Below are 15,412 nucleotides of genomic sequence, written 5' to 3'. Positions count from 1 at the left end.
CGAAAGCAGAGGCTTAACCCACTGAGCCACCCAGGTGCCCAGAAGCCCATGCCCTTTAGAGAAGTGACTGCCTAATACCAAGCGACTGATGCCATACAGGAAGGCGGGCCCCTTGTGATCAGATTTTCTAATATTTTCAAGGGAAGGTGGGAATCTAGAATTAAAAAAAAAAAAAAAAAACCCTCGATTTTTACAAGTTGGCAACTACTTCAAAACTATGCTTTAACATTGCATTGATTTGCCTGGTATGTGAAATATCACATAACTACCTCCTGACGTAAGGCCTCAGGCCATGTGTTTATGGCCTCTTCCCTCCCTTCTTGGCCACTCCTGGGGTTCCAGGGAGACTATCTGGCCATCATAGATGCTCAGGAGGTCTAGCAAGGGGGGAATGTGGCATGGCATTTAAGAGAGGGCCTTTGGAGTCGCATCCCATGTCAGTTGCTTCTAGGTGTCGTATCCTTGAAAAACCCACATGACCTCTGCATGCCTCCATTTCTTCAGTGGTACAAGGGGAGAGCTAATCCCTTCACCCAGGGTGGCTGTGAGGGTTGAAGTGAAGGAAGGACACATATTAAATTTTTAGCATGGGGTCTGACATCTAGTAGTGCTTAATACACGGGGGCTATTGTTTTTTGTTACTGCTTTTCAGTATAACTTCTTGTATTGCTCTACCTGCTTAGGTCTGTTTTTCTTGCAGACTCTGGTTAACCAGCTATCCAACGGAGAAATTTCCAGTCAGCATCCTCCAAAATGGGATCAAAATGACCAATGAGCCTCCCAAAGGGCTCCGGGCCAATCTTTTGCGCTCCTACCTCAATGACCCCATCTCGGACCCCGTGTTCTTCCAAAGCTGCACAAAGGCAGTCATGTGGCAAAAGCTGTTGTTCGGCCTTTGTTTTTTCCATGCCATCGTTCAAGAGAGGAGAAACTTCGGACCCCTGGGTAAGAGGTGACAGTGCCCCTGGGCTGCTGGGGCACAGATCACACACAGATGCAGGTGTGTGTTCAAGTTCATACTCAGGGTTGCCAGTAAAATGCCATGTAAGTACATTCCACAGACTATTTGGGACGTACTTAGACTAAGCATGATTTGTTTATCTGAAATAAAAATTTCATGGACTGTCCTGTACTTTTATTTGATAAATCCAGCAGCCCCTACAACCAGGTCACTATCAATGTCAGGGAAAGAGCTGATGCTCCAAAATCAGAGGTCTCCTAATTACCAAAGTAATATGTTGTTGAGAAGATTGGAGGCCTTTCCCTTTGATGAGCATTTACCTATCTTAGGCACGATAGCCACTTTCCAGGGAGTTGTCTGCAGCTAATTTATGGCATTGTAAGTCGTTCTCTACACATGTGCGTAAGAATGAAAGAAATACAGCCGGGACATTTGTGCTTCCTCTTGAAAATAAAAATAAATTTCATTATCAATGTAACCTCTCCATGGTCTAACTTAATTTAATACTTTATATTAACTTAACACTCCTGTTAGAGCAGAACATCAAACTGCTAAATGCAGATTCGACATCTACATGGTTTTAAGGTTGGGCTGCCTCTGATTTTGTTCAAAAGCCTTGAAATGTATTTTCAGCTGTTGTTTTGGGTTAGATAAGGAGGCAAACTGTCCTCTTGGTGATTCTCTCTGAGCATCTTCTTTCCTTCTACCATCCTGACCCTTCTGCTGAGGGGTGCAGGGATGAGACAGTTTTGGCGGGGGGGAACACTCCTCCTGCATCTGCGTTTCATACATCATATTCGCCCACCACTGTTCTCCCACCTACATCAGATTTCCAAAAATCCATGTAATGGTTTGGCTTGCAACCAACTGGCCAGTTGTGTTTTCTGTGCCAGACCATGAATTTTATTATTTTGCTACATTTCTTTATTTGAATGTAAATGTTTGGGAGGAAATTAAAGGTCTCTGTTGAGCACAGATCCAACTGTACCCTGCTGTCTCCCACCATGCCCAACTGGTTAATGCATTTGTGCCCCTTTCCCAGACCCACTGGGCGTTTATCACTATACCCTTGAAAATACAAGCGGTAGTTTCTTCAAGGCCAGCCATCCCATTTTCCCATGAGCACGATGAGGGGAATTCTCAAAGCTGACTTCGTTCTGTTGCCTAATCATAGATACTGCTGTCTGGCTATGCTTTAGTGTTATTTTTGGAACTCTGTGCATTACCACAGTATTCCAGCCAGGGAGAGTAATTCTCATTCCACAAATCCCACGATATTAACATCTACCTTAACAAATGGGAAGATCCATAAGGAAATTGATTTTAGAATGGATGTTTTCTCAGGCAGAATGGCTCCCACGTTGGCAGTAAATGTCAAGGCTAATAGTCCGCCCGGTGCTTGATCTTCACGGGGCTGAAAGAGGCTCCTGATCTGTAATGATGCTTAACTGTACATCTCGATGTCGGAATGGAAATTATGAGCTCTCGGCACTGAAGCCTCCGATTCTTCTGTGCTTTGTGCAGGTTGGAATATTCCTTATGAGTTCAACGAGTCTGACCTGAGGATCAGTATGCGGCAGATCCAGATGTTTCTGAATGACTACAAGGAGGTGCCATTTGAGGCTCTAACTTACCTGACAGGTACTTATGGGAGGAGGCTTTGCAATTACAAATCTCCAGTATCGTACTCCACCCTTCTGCTCTTCTGATCCCATCTCTATCCATTTATTTACTCACTCATTCATTCAGTCAACAAACATGGAGCTCTTACTAATGCTGGTCACCATGCTAGACGTAAAAAACTAAGATACAATTCCTACCTTCAAGTGGCTCACAATCTACAAAGTAAAAAATTTATATAAAGAAATAAATGAGGGGTGCCTGGGTGGCTCAGTGGATTAAAGCCTCTGCCTTCAGCTCAGGTCATGATCTCAGGGTCCTGGGATCGAGCCCCGCATTGGCTTTCTGCTCAGCAGGGAGCCTGCTTCCTCCTCTCTCCCTCTCTGCCTGCCTCTCTGCCTACTTGTGATCTCTGTCTGTCAAATAAATAAATAAAATCTAAATAAATAAATAAATAAATAAATGACAGGGTACCTGGGTGGTTCTGTCAGTTGGGTGTCTCTCTGCCTCCGGCTTGGTCATGATCTTGGGTTCCTGGAATCGAGCCCTGCATCGGGCTCTCTGCTTAGCAGGAAGTCTGCTTCTCCCCCCTTTTCTGCCCCTCCCTGCACTCAGGCTCTCTCTGTCTCTCTCTCTCTCAAGTAAATAGATAAAATCTTTTTTAAAAAATGCTTTTAAAAAGAAATAAAAGACAATACAGTGATAAGTTCAACAAGAGAAATATTTATAAAGTAGAAAAGTAGCACAATGATTAAACCTCAACCTCAGGGAGGGAGTAGGGGATGATCATGGAGAACTTCCTGAAGGCATAAAGGATGAGTTTTGAGGGATGAATGAATTCATAAGGGGCAGAAGATAGTAGGGTAGGCAGTGGGCAGGAAGAAGGAGAGCACTCCCAACAGAGGTTCCCTCCGGTGAAAAGGGCACTTGCTGTTTTGTATTAAAACAGTCTATCCGAGGGGCGCCTGGGTGGCTCAGTGGGTTAGGCCTCTGCATTCGGCTCAGGTCATGATCTCAGGGTCATGGGATCGAGCCCCGCATCCAGCTCTCTGCTCAGCAGGGAGCCTGCTTCCCCCCCACTCTCTCTGCCTGCCTCTCTGTCTACTTGTGATCTCTCTCTGTGTCAAATAAATAAATAAAACCTTTAGAAACAAAACAGAAACAGTCTATCCATGACCTTTTATTAGTCACCCAATGTAGACTAGTGCATAATATGGAAGAATGTAAATGTGTAAGACTTGGTTGCTTCCCTCAAGGAACAGATCACATAACCCCAGAGATAGGAGATAAACTGTAGATGGGCTGAGTGAGTGGAATCCCATGGCCAGAGGTCAAAATGCATCTCAGCAGGAAACCCTGGGCATTTTCAAGATTACACACGAGTTCCTTCCTCAGCTCTGTATGTTCAGGAGTTTGGCTGGATCCTTTCTCCAGTCATGCGGCAGGTGCTCTGTATACGCAGTCATCACACCCAGTCTCCATAGCAACTTCTGAGCCTCACGTTAGTTACCCCGCATTATATCTGACAAGACTGAGGCCTGAGGGCAGTGGTTCTCAACCAAGGGCAGTTTCCCCCCCCAAGGGGACATTTGGCGACATCTGGAGCCATTGTTGGCTGTCACCACTAAATAGGGGTACCATAGGGTAGAGGCCAGGGGAGCTGCTAACCATGCATCAGTGTCCTACAAAGCACAAAACAGCACCCCCCTCAACATACACACACAGAACTACCCAGGGCAACATGTTCATAGTGCTAGGACTGAGAAATCTTGCTTCGCAGTAATCATCAAGTTCAGTTGTAAAAGGTCACACAGACCTTAACTCAGCACACTGTCTCCTGAACAAAACCCCAAGTGACACACACAGCATAAAGGCAGTGGCTATTAGACATTCTCTAAAGAACTGAGTCATATTCCTAGCATTTCAGGCCATTCAGAGTCACATGCCAAGGCTCTTCTTCAGAAAGCAGAACGAATGTATCCTTGCCCTGGGGTAAGGTCTTGGTATGGGACTGTCTGCAGCTCGTAAGACCACCCGCCCCCACCGTGTCAGCCAGCTTGAGCATACTCACTTTCCCCCTGTACCAGTCAGGATGGACTAGTTAGGCTAAGATAATCAACAGCCCCCACATCTCAAGGGTATAAGACATCAAAGGTCCATTTCTCGCCCTCTTTGCATGTCCATCGTGAATCGGCAAGGGTCTGTGCTCATGGCTGTTATCTCTCAGGGGCACAGCTGGCAAAAGCTCCACCGACTCTTGATGCCACATGTCAGGACACACGTGTGTGGTCACTGCCACAGGGATAGCACTGAAGAGCTCATGCCAGGAATCGAATGCACACGAACACCTCTCCCACACCCTACCTGCTGCAAGGGACCCGCCACCTCTATGTGCCGCAGGAAAGAAAAAAAAAATAGATACAGATGATCATTAGAACTCTGTACTGACACTGATCAAAGAGACAGGTCTCATCTTTTGGATAGTGGTTATCAAATTAGATGGCCCAAAGTCAGTACATTCTTAATCTGATATCCCCAGCCCTTGAGCAGGTAGAGTAGAGACCTTAGAAAAGATAAAACACATCCTGGTGCCTGTGGGAACTTATGCTCTTGTTACCAGAATAGACACATAAGCAGCTATAAAGAAACGCACTTTCCTTTTTTTTTTTTAAGATTTTATTTATTCATTTGACAGAGGGATAGAGAGAGCACAAGCAGGCAGTGTGGGGGGGGGGGTGGCGTGCAGAGGGAGAGGGAGAAGCAGGACCCTGAGATCATGACCCGAGCCGAAGGCAGACACCCAACCAACTGAGCCATAGAGGGGCCCCAAGAAATGCACCTTCCTAAACAAACATAAAACCCAAAGCCTGCAGGATAATTCACTGATAAGGAAGTGCCCCACTGACTTCAGTGAGGGAAAAACCACTGTCTCTTTAATGTCATATTTTGACTATTGTATTTAATATAGTGCTATCAAAAACTTGTTTATAGCCAGGACAAGCTGTAACATTCAAACTGAGCTTTGCTAAAGGCTTGGAAAAGTCCACAGGTAAAATAGCTTCTGCCAGGGCTCAAATGACTCAAGAAGTATGAGCTTCCCTTTAGACCTTTACTTCTCCCCTATTGAACCACCCAGGTCCTCCTCCCAGACATTCAGACCCTTCCAAAACCAAGAGAAGTTGAGGTGTCTGGCCCCAAACTTGGGCCGTACTTCCTGTTTCCTGTCTGTAGACCTGCGTCTTCCTGGAATGGTTGGAATTGGAAATGAGCCCGTCTGTCACACACACTATATACACAGATGTGTTTCCTCCCTGCAGACTAGCATGTTGTCCATAACTACGAAATACCAGGTGGCACCCACATACTGTGGAATCTGGACCAGCTAGAAAATGTGTCATGGGGTTACTGAGAAGGATTTGATGTGGCTTCCAAAGAATTACCCAATTCTTTTTGTAGAAATCTGAGTGTAGAAACCTGAGTTTCAGCGAATGATATTAATGAAGGGGGTGGAGTATCCCAAAGCAGGGTGTGTGGGATAATCTCATATATGTATTTGTAATAGCTATAATAAATTGAATGCTTTCTATGTGCTAAGCATTGTACTAAATGTTTTATAAGCTTTATTAACCACAACCTTGTAAAATGGATACTGCAATTATCTCTGCTTCTCAATGAATGAGAAATTGCTGGAATTGGAACCCAGGACTGTCTCATGCCAGAGTGCTTGCCCTGAACCACCTTTCTGTAATGCCTTTCACATATGTATACACACATACACGCACACATGAAGAAGAGACCTAAATGTTCGTAGTCACCTCTGGTGGAATTATTGGTGATTGTGTTGTTTTTCTCTCAGTTTATTTCTGCTTCCTGATTTTTCATATGGTTAATACGTACTATTTTTGTAGCAAACATAATAACAAAAAGACCTGGTGTCACCCCAAGGTGAGCTTTGGTTTCAGCAACCCTGTTTCTCAGCAGAGCTCCTTGGCTGGAAGAATCCTGTTTTAGGTTAATGACCAAGTTCATTATGACCTTCCCTGGGCTCATCTTCTTCCTGTTCGTTGTCCCCAGGGGAATGTAATTACGGAGGCAGAGTGACTGATGACAAAGACAGGCGTCTCCTGCTGTCCCTTCTGTCCACGTTCTACTGTAAGGAAATTGAGGAGGATCATTACTATCTCGCTCCTGGAGACATTTACTATGTCCCTCCTCATGGCCCCTACCAGGTGAGGGGCTCGGCAATCCCCATGTGGCTAGGGGCTGCAGTGTAAGCAAGGAGGGCCCAGAGGTAGCCTTGGGTTTTCTGCCTTAGGTCCATAAGCTCTTTTCAATATTCCAAAAAGCCTCTAAGAGAGACATTATTACTGTTTAATGGAAACTGGGCATTTGATAGATAAGGTCTTTTCAGAATGTGCGGTCCATCTTGGGGGTTTAAGGAGAAGGATGGCTAAGATGAGGGTTTAGCAGTAAATAGGCTGGAATTTGGTACTTGAAAACAAAGGTTCAAAAGGTAGCCAAAGGAGAAGGACAGAAAAACTGGAAGGAAGAATGAGAACAGGAAGAATAGAATGGAATCTGTAAGAGATTGAAAAGGGCTTTCTTTTATTGAACACCTGTTATATGCCAAGGCCCATTCCTCTGTAACCTCACTTATCTTCCCATTTACAAATGAGGAAACTGGGGGTCAAGTATTTACACAATTAGTTTGCAATAGAGCTAGGATCCAAATCCAGTTCTGTCTGAATGCAAAGCCAGAACTATGAGGAGGAAACAAGGAGAAGCTAGGGGTGGGAAGGGAGATACTCAGACCTCTGCCCTCATTTTCACTCCCCAGAAAACTATATGAGAAAGAGCTTGGTGTTTACCCTGTGTGTGTGTGTGTGTGTGTGTGGAGGGGGTGGTTGGTGTGTGGGGTGGTGGGAAGGTGTGACCCGTGCTACCAACCCAGTGTGATTTGCTTGGGTTAGGTCCAGCCCATCCCTGAGTGATCTCTGGGACCCCAGGGAACCTGGGTTTGTGTCAATTGAAGATTTCCTTTCCAGTCCTATATCGACTATCTCAGGAACCTACCCATCACAGCCCACCCAGAAGTCTTTGGCCTCCATGAGAACGCTGACATCACCAAGGACAACCAGGAAACCAACCAGCTGTTTCAAGGGGTGTTGCTGACCCTCCCTAGGCAGTCAGGAGGGAGTGGCAAGTCCCCTCAGGTAACCAGGTGTGGGGCAGGAGACATAATTCTGTTTCCCAGGCAGTTTTCCACCTGGTGGTCACACAGGATTGTGGCTGATGACCAGGGAAGCAGAAGAGGGGAGGTCTGGCAGACCCCTGAGTGAGGACATGGGTTCTTGAGTCTTCCTGCTAAGAGTCCTCAGATACAGAGCTGGAAGAACACCAGTGTTTCCGGACATCCCTCGTGGTTCGTTGCTACACCCATATATCATCTATACTCCATATATATAATATTTAAAACTAAATCTCTTTTGCTTAAAAACATTTCATTTAAAAGCTGCTCATCAGTGCCATAAATGGAAACCCAGTGTCATTTCCATAAAGTCATGACAGCCACAAAAAAGAAAATGAAAGCTAATGAAAGTTATTAGATTCCTTGCAGATGACGTTGCTGAGGCGCCGCTGGCTCCTTGTGGAAAGGGGAAGCTCGGCCAGTGTTACAGAGCATTTAATTAGCTCCGGCCTGAGACTTTGTCCTTGAGAAGAATGAAAAGACAAAAGTGACTGAAACTCAGAAAGAGAGTGACTTTCTCATCATGTGATCCAACATGATTTGCTCCATGTCCTGGAAACACCTAGAATCAATCATTTGGGGTGCCTTTCCCAGTTACTGCACACTTTATGAAGTGGAGACTGGTCCACCATCCTCAGTCTACAGAAGGGGGTGAAATGAACCCAGTGAAAGAAAGAGACCTGCTTCATTGCGTTCGTAACTCAGGCAGAGCCAGACCCAGGACCACCGTCTCCTGACGCCGCCACACCCTCTTCTTTCCTGTCCTTCCCCTTCCCTTCTCCACCTTCTGAGCTAACCTATGTTCAAGCCCTCTCACCTGTGGGTTTCTCTTGCTTTGGCTCATAGTGCCATTATTGATAACGGGTAGGAAGATAAAGCAGCCTGCTTGGTCTCAGTTTAGAATGGAAATTCCCCTCACAGGAGAGAGGAGAGGGAAGGAAGTGCATGTGCCAAGCCTCTCAGATCTACCAGATGGCTAAGGTCTCTGCCTCTTTCACAACCAGGTCCCACTCCTTGTTCTTCTAGGCCCGTCCCCTCTCCACTTGGCCAACTCCATTGCCCTGGACTATTCTTGCTAAATCCCGAGGAATGGCCTACTACGTTCCCAGGTGTCCTGTCCTGCTACTGGCACTGAGCAAGATTCCCATCTGTACTGTGAACCGGTTCTGAGTTACTGGCTGAGGGAGCTGGGGGAGATGCTCTCCTGGGGCTGACCTTAAAGACAGGAGCTGGCAGTTCTTCCCTGAGGCTGCCTGACAGAGCAGGAATCCCTGCCTAGGCCTCAGGCCCTTGCTTCAGGTGTGAAAAGAGGGCTCTCCTTGCTCTGCTCTTTTGCTTTCTGGGCCAAGAGGTGGTGCCTTCCCAAAGACCAGGAGAGAGGTGAGGGCCCTCCTTTCCGCCAGGCAGAGTTGGCTTCTGTGGGAAAGTTCCCAGGAAGATCATACAGACTGTGATTAAAAAGACTGTGTTTACCCAGACAAAACCACAATGTACAGGCCTTGTTTCTCGTTCACCTCTCTACTGTCTGTGCTTTAAGGAAGTGATTGAAGAGCTGGCCCAGGACATACTCTCCAAGCTTCCCGATGACTTTGACCTGGAAGTGGTAGTGAAGTTGTATCCTGTGGTCTATGAGGAATCCATGAACACCGTCCTAAGGCAGGAGCTCATCAGATTCAACAGGTGGGCCAGATGGTCTTACTTGGATCCTGAGAACTTGAATCCTGGGAGTTGGAGTGTAGGGGTATGACCTAATGGGCAGTAACAGATGTGTACACTTGATAAGGCTGCTGTGCTGTTTTTGCCTCTCCCATAGGGAGGGCTATAAGTAGGACCATCCCAGCATGTGTTCACCTACTGTTAAATCATTTTTTTCTATTCATTCTCACTCATTCATTCATATGACACCTGTAAAATCAGGTTAAAACCAATACCAAGCAGGCTAATAGTAAAAGTAACTGTTAGAACCATTTCCTTAAGCCCTTAGCGCCAGGTATGGCTCCAAGCACCGTGCATGTGTTTGCATTAAAACCATATAGTAGTCTTTTGAAATATGCACAGTTAGTAATCCCTCTGCCACCATTTTACAGATGAGAAAACTGAGACCTAGAAGGGTTAAGTACAAGGTCACATAGTCATTCAGTGACAGAACTGATTTTGAACCCAGGCTGTCTGATCCCAGAGCCCATGCACTTAGCCAATATGTGAAATCAGTATGAACAGAGAAAGTGGTGGAGAGAAGTTTATCCCATTACCGCAACCACAGAGTTAGGGAAGGGTTGTTATGGGCTGACCATGGGACTAAGGGTCTCTGGCCCTCCTCACTTCTTCAATTACTATATATAGCATAGAGCCCAATAGATATCTTGATTTGACTTCTAAATAAAACTGAAGGGATTCTCAAAGACCATCTGTACCAAATGAGAAAACTCATCACTTCTGCCTTCAAGTCCAAGGTTCCTACTGCTCCCAGTTCTTCATCTGTTAACTTGTCTCCCTTTTGCCTCTTTGGTCATTGCTCAGTTTTAGGGACAGTCCTGACTCTGAAGGACTAGAGAACTGGAAGAATGTTATATAAAAATTCCTTACCTTCCAGTCTCAGGATTACTCTCTAGAGTCAACAGACAGTTGGCCATATGGGGGAACCAAGCAAAGTATGGGCTGTGAGCTAGGATGTAGCAGCACTGCTGTGAGTCAGATACCTTGGCATGATGGGAGGAGACTTGTCATTCATCCAGATACTAAGCCTCATGGCTTCCCTCTTCTAAGGTCACTGGAGCTCTTCCTTGGTGGTTGCAGGGGTCTTCACTAGCGTTTCCCACTGGTCATTGCAATAGAAGAGAACAGGGTAACAGCAATCTTATTTTCCAAAGATGGTCAGGATTAATCACATTGAGTAATACTCTTACATTCCCCTGTACTTTTTTTGACCTATTCACTGAGTGGTACAAGAAGCCCGAGATGATTAGGTGACAGTTCAGTTTCCAGTTCAGGGCAACCATTAATGTGTCTTCCGGGGCAGATGTTCCTTCCTTGGGTACTAAAACCTTGAAACTAGCAGAGCTCATAGTTGAAAAACAGAAAAATCTCTTACAAGTAGGTCTTTAGGTGTAATAGCTACAGGTCTGTGGTATCATGCCTCAGATAGTCACTTTGCCTCTTGACTCCTCAGCAAAGCACATGCACCAAATGTCTGACCCTTAAATTCTTCTTAATATGAATATTTAGTGATTATACATCTAGGAATCTCTTTCTTGTATTTGACCATTCTTATATCCATTTGACGGGCATTCCAAAAGTCTTTGGAGGTGACAGATTCTCTCTGGTGGCATGTTTTTTGGCACTCTCAGGTGCATTCCCTCCAGGCTTGGCTAGGTCTCATGACATAGAGGCCAAAGAGAGAGACAGGCAATCTTGGCATCCCTCAGGATGCCCTTCAGCTGCCTTTTCTCAGGCATGGACCTCATAATCCATAAAAAGAACAACTTTGACAATATGGAACAAACCCTTTAAAACTGTATTACCTTTTTAAAAAAAATTTATTTATTTATTTATTTCAGAGAGAGAGAAATAGAAGGAGAGAGCATGGGGTAGAGGGACAGAGGGAGAGAGACTGCAGACTGCATGCCCAGCACAAAGCCCAACATGGGTCTTGATCTCTTGACCCTGAGATCATGACCTGAGCTGAAACCAAGAGTCAGACACTTAACCTACTGTGCTACTCAGCACCCCAAATGTATTACCTTTTGACCCAGAAATTCTACCATTACTAGGAAAATCATTAAAAGTTTCCACAAGGATTGCTATGGATGGATGTTCCTAACAATGTTGTTTACAGTGACAACAAACCTAGAACTAACATGTTCCAGCAATAGGGAAATAATTCAATAAAATGAAATAACTTGCAGTTATTATAAAAGATGATTTAGGTCTCTATTGAGTTGAGAAGATGCTCCCTATATGCGAAGAGAGAAAAACAGATACAAAAAAATGAACGTTTAAATATAGAAAAATATGGGAAAATAAATATCTAAGTTATCTTGAGGTAATGAGATACTGGATGATTTAATTTTTTCTCATCTTTATAATTTTTCTATCATGAGTGTATATCACTTGTAGGACCTTTGAAAGAGTGGAGGAAAGTAAAAGGAAACCTGGAATCAGCATACTTGGGTAGAATAAAACTGGAGAGTCTGCCTGAGCCAGCTCCTTTGTTCTTGCAGGCTGACCAAAGTGGTTCGCAGAAGCCTCATTAATCTTGGCCGAGCCATCAAAGGACAGGTCCTGATGTCCTCAGAGCTGGAGGATGTCTTCAGTAGCATGATCGTGGGTAAAGTGCCAGCCATGTGGATGGCCAAGTCCTACCCATCACTAAAGCCACTGGGGGGCTATGTGGCTGACCTGCTAGCCCGCCTGGCCTTCTTCCAGGTACCTGGGAGTCAGGGTAACTGGGCACCTGGCGTGCTCATTCAAGTGGAGAGGACATTCTGAAATGGACCGAGCACCTACTAGAGACAATCTTCCCAGCGTTGCAGTGGGGAGAGTGGGCAGGGGGAGATTTTTCGGAATCTTTGGAAAGATTATACCCTATAGAGACAAGAGTGGGAACTAGAATATATGTCACAAACTGGTGGCTCATGGGTCAGATTCAACTAGTAGATATATTTGGTTTGGCTGCCTGATAATTTAAATTTTTTTGAGCTGGCATGTAAACATTGAAGTATTACACATAAAACTCCAGATATTTGTCCTATAAAAAAAAGAAAGACCTGAAACAATGGGCCTAGAGTCCTGAATGGCAAGTATTATGAGATGAGTGGCTGTTGCTCAGTTTAGACAAGGCACCTAGTTTCCACTGCTACAGTCCCTGCCAGTCTCTATTATATTCCTGACACCAGCTTGTACCTATGCTTTTCTTAAAGTAGAAACATATATCTTTGTACCTTCATTTCACAAGTGGGAAAATATAACCTAAACTTAGAGGGCTGCCTGTTTTAAGAAAAATGAGAAAAACCATTTTTCTTAATGGGATTCATTTACATTATCTGACTTTGAACTATCTTTATGTGTTGTTGATTTTGAATTTTTATTTCTGTGGCTCTCCAGGAATGGATTGACCATGGGCCCCCTGTGGTCTTTTGGATCTCTGGATTCTACTTCACACAGTCTTTTTTGACGGGTGTCTCTCAGAATTATGCCCGGAAATACACCATCCCCATTGACCACATCGGATTTGAATTTGAGGTAGAAGTGCTTTGGGTTAGGCCAGCTCATGGGAACAACCAGGGAAAGCAGTGTTGCCTGTTTCTTAAGAAGTCCAAACATTTGGATGTGTTAAGACCCAAATGTTTCTGAGATGGTACAAGTAAAGTATTTAGCACATCTTAAAATAGCTCCGAAGTTATTCCTGACAGAACCAGAGGATTCCTAAGGCTTTGTCTGTGTGTGTGTGTGTGTGTGTGTGTGTATGTGTGTGTGTGTGTGTGTGTGTATATATATATAATCTTTCCAGAGGAAAACTCTGCCACCATTGTACCAAGAAAAATTAAAGCATCCTCCCCCACTGTTTATTCACCGTGATGGACTCTTCCTTTGGAAGGACTCTTCATTTGGTCTTGGGTAGTCCTTTGCTTGGAGTGAAGTCAAAGGAATGTCCAGTAATCAAATATCACTCTGCGCATATATGGGGAGAAAAGAGTAAGATCATCTGTTGAGAGGTTGCAGACTGGTTGCCTAGGTCTTAATCTAGTTTATGAATGAAATTGATGGTCTTTGAAGACAATGTTAAGCTGAAATTAATGCAATAAAGTAATGAAATAACTGGGATAAACACTGGGAAAAAAAGATAAAACCATCTTTTTTGATGTTGAAATGATTGCATACCTAGAAATCCTAAAGACTCTAAAAACATACTTGTCAGAATACTGATAGGTAATAGGTATCAGAATATAGATATGGTGGCTGGATCCTGGTTAAATATACAAAAATCAGTAACCTTTTCCTATTCTGGCAGTAAGTACTTAGAAGTAAAAATAAGAAAAATATCCTATTCACAGTAAAAAAAAAAGTTTACAATTTGAATGAATTTAAATGGAGCTTGTGATCTCTGGTTCACTATAATCCACACCACTCCTCATCTTCCTGCACTTAGACCATCTTCTGTGCTAACTGAAGGAATTTGACTTTACCACCTTGGAACCTAAACAGTGGTATGCTGGAGCTGGCCCATATCAACTCACCAGAGCCAGTCGTAGCTCCTTATTACATAGTTGATAGTCTGAAACTGACTACCTACACCATAGACATCAACAAAAACTACAAATTAAGACATTATTTCTCCCCACCAGAGGACTGTTTTATGAGCATGCATCTGAATCTAACCCCCCACTTTACAGATCCAGGTCCAGAAAGGGAAAGGACTGTGCAAAGGTTGCTAAGCTAGATATAGTTAATGTGGCTTCCTGACTTCTACTTTAATACATTCCCTATGCCCACTGTGCTGACTAGGAATCAGACCTGGTCCATGTGCAAAGGCAGGAGTATTATCACAGAAGTCCCAGGGTCCTGGGAAATGCATATTGGGAAAGGCAGACATTGCAGCAGATTTTCTCATCTCTTAATGCTGCCCCACTCTAGGGAAATGGCAGGTAATAGAACTTACAGCTTCCTCTCTTCCAGGTAACCACACAAGAAACGGTCATGGAGAGTAACCCAGAAGATGGGGCCTACATAAAAGGCCTCTTCTTGGAAGGTGCCCGCTGGGACAGGAAAACAAAGCAGATCGGGGAGTCTTTCCCCAAGATCCTCTATGACCCATTGCCCATTATTTGGCTGAAACCTGGGGAAAGTGCGATGTTTCTGCATCAGAACATTTACATGTGTCCAGTCTACAAAACAAGTGCCCGAAGAGGCATCCTGTCCACCACAGGCCACTCCACCAACTATGTCCTGTCCATTGAACTACCAACAGACAGGCCCCAGAAGCACTGGATAAACCGAGGGGTAGCCTCTCTGTGCCAGCTGGATAATTAATGGCTTCTGTCTCAATGCAGAAAATAAAAGGCATTTCATTCTTTTTTTTTTTTTTTTAAGCATTTCATTCTTGACCACAACCTAACTTTCCTTTCCTAAGGGGCACAGGGTATGATGAGGATGGTAGCAGTTATGTTAATAGACACCTGCTGTGAGCCAGTATTTCAGAGCACTCCTGTAAAGTAGGTTATTATTATCATCCTCATTTTATGGCTGTAGAAACCATGATACAGAGGAGGTAAGGTCTCCCAAATCAGATAGCTACTGAAGTAGTGGTTCGAACACTGACAATGGGACTCTTTCTTCAACCTAGAACTTTAGCCATTTGGTTAAGCTCCTCTGTGGTTTTCTCTTGCTGCTTTTGCTCTAACTACCACTGAACTTTTAATTGGTTCTTTCCAACTCTGTTTCTATGCACTAACATCAGAGTCTCTCAGGTTGAAAGAGGACTGAGCTGCTTTCATTTTTTAAGGTTTTGACATATTTGAAAATCACTTCTCATAACAATCTTAGGTGGTAGGGTATTATGTCCATTTTAGAGATGCAGAAATGGA

General features: G+C 44.3%; 1 protein-coding gene across 1 annotated transcript in view; it reads left to right on the top strand.

Moving 5' to 3' along the window:
- Positions 1 to 14,895, top strand: part of LOC308338110 (dynein axonemal heavy chain 3) — a gene marked incomplete at its 5' end in the record, with an annotated part of 50,862 nt that extends 35,967 nt beyond the window's left edge. Inside the window, 8 exons of the mRNA XM_080831665.1 lie at positions 701 to 945; positions 2,486 to 2,602; positions 6,656 to 6,810; positions 7,627 to 7,794; positions 9,367 to 9,509; positions 12,050 to 12,254; positions 12,933 to 13,070; positions 14,505 to 14,895. Of these exons, the coding sequence (XP_080687791.1) occupies positions 701 to 945; positions 2,486 to 2,602; positions 6,656 to 6,810; positions 7,627 to 7,794; positions 9,367 to 9,509; positions 12,050 to 12,254; positions 12,933 to 13,070; positions 14,505 to 14,858 (1,525 nt within the window). The remainder of the gene's footprint in view (positions 1 to 700; positions 946 to 2,485; positions 2,603 to 6,655; positions 6,811 to 7,626; positions 7,795 to 9,366; positions 9,510 to 12,049; positions 12,255 to 12,932; positions 13,071 to 14,504) is intronic.
- Between the last annotated feature and the right edge of the window lie 517 nt (positions 14,896 to 15,412).

This window comes from Martes martes, assembly GCF_963455335.1.
Source record: "Martes martes genome assembly, contig: scaffold_335, whole genome shotgun sequence".
Lineage (NCBI taxonomy): Eukaryota > Metazoa > Chordata > Mammalia > Carnivora > Mustelidae > Martes > Martes martes.
The sequence above is the reverse complement of the archived record's forward strand: the minus strand, read 5'-3'. Positions and strand labels throughout refer to the sequence as shown.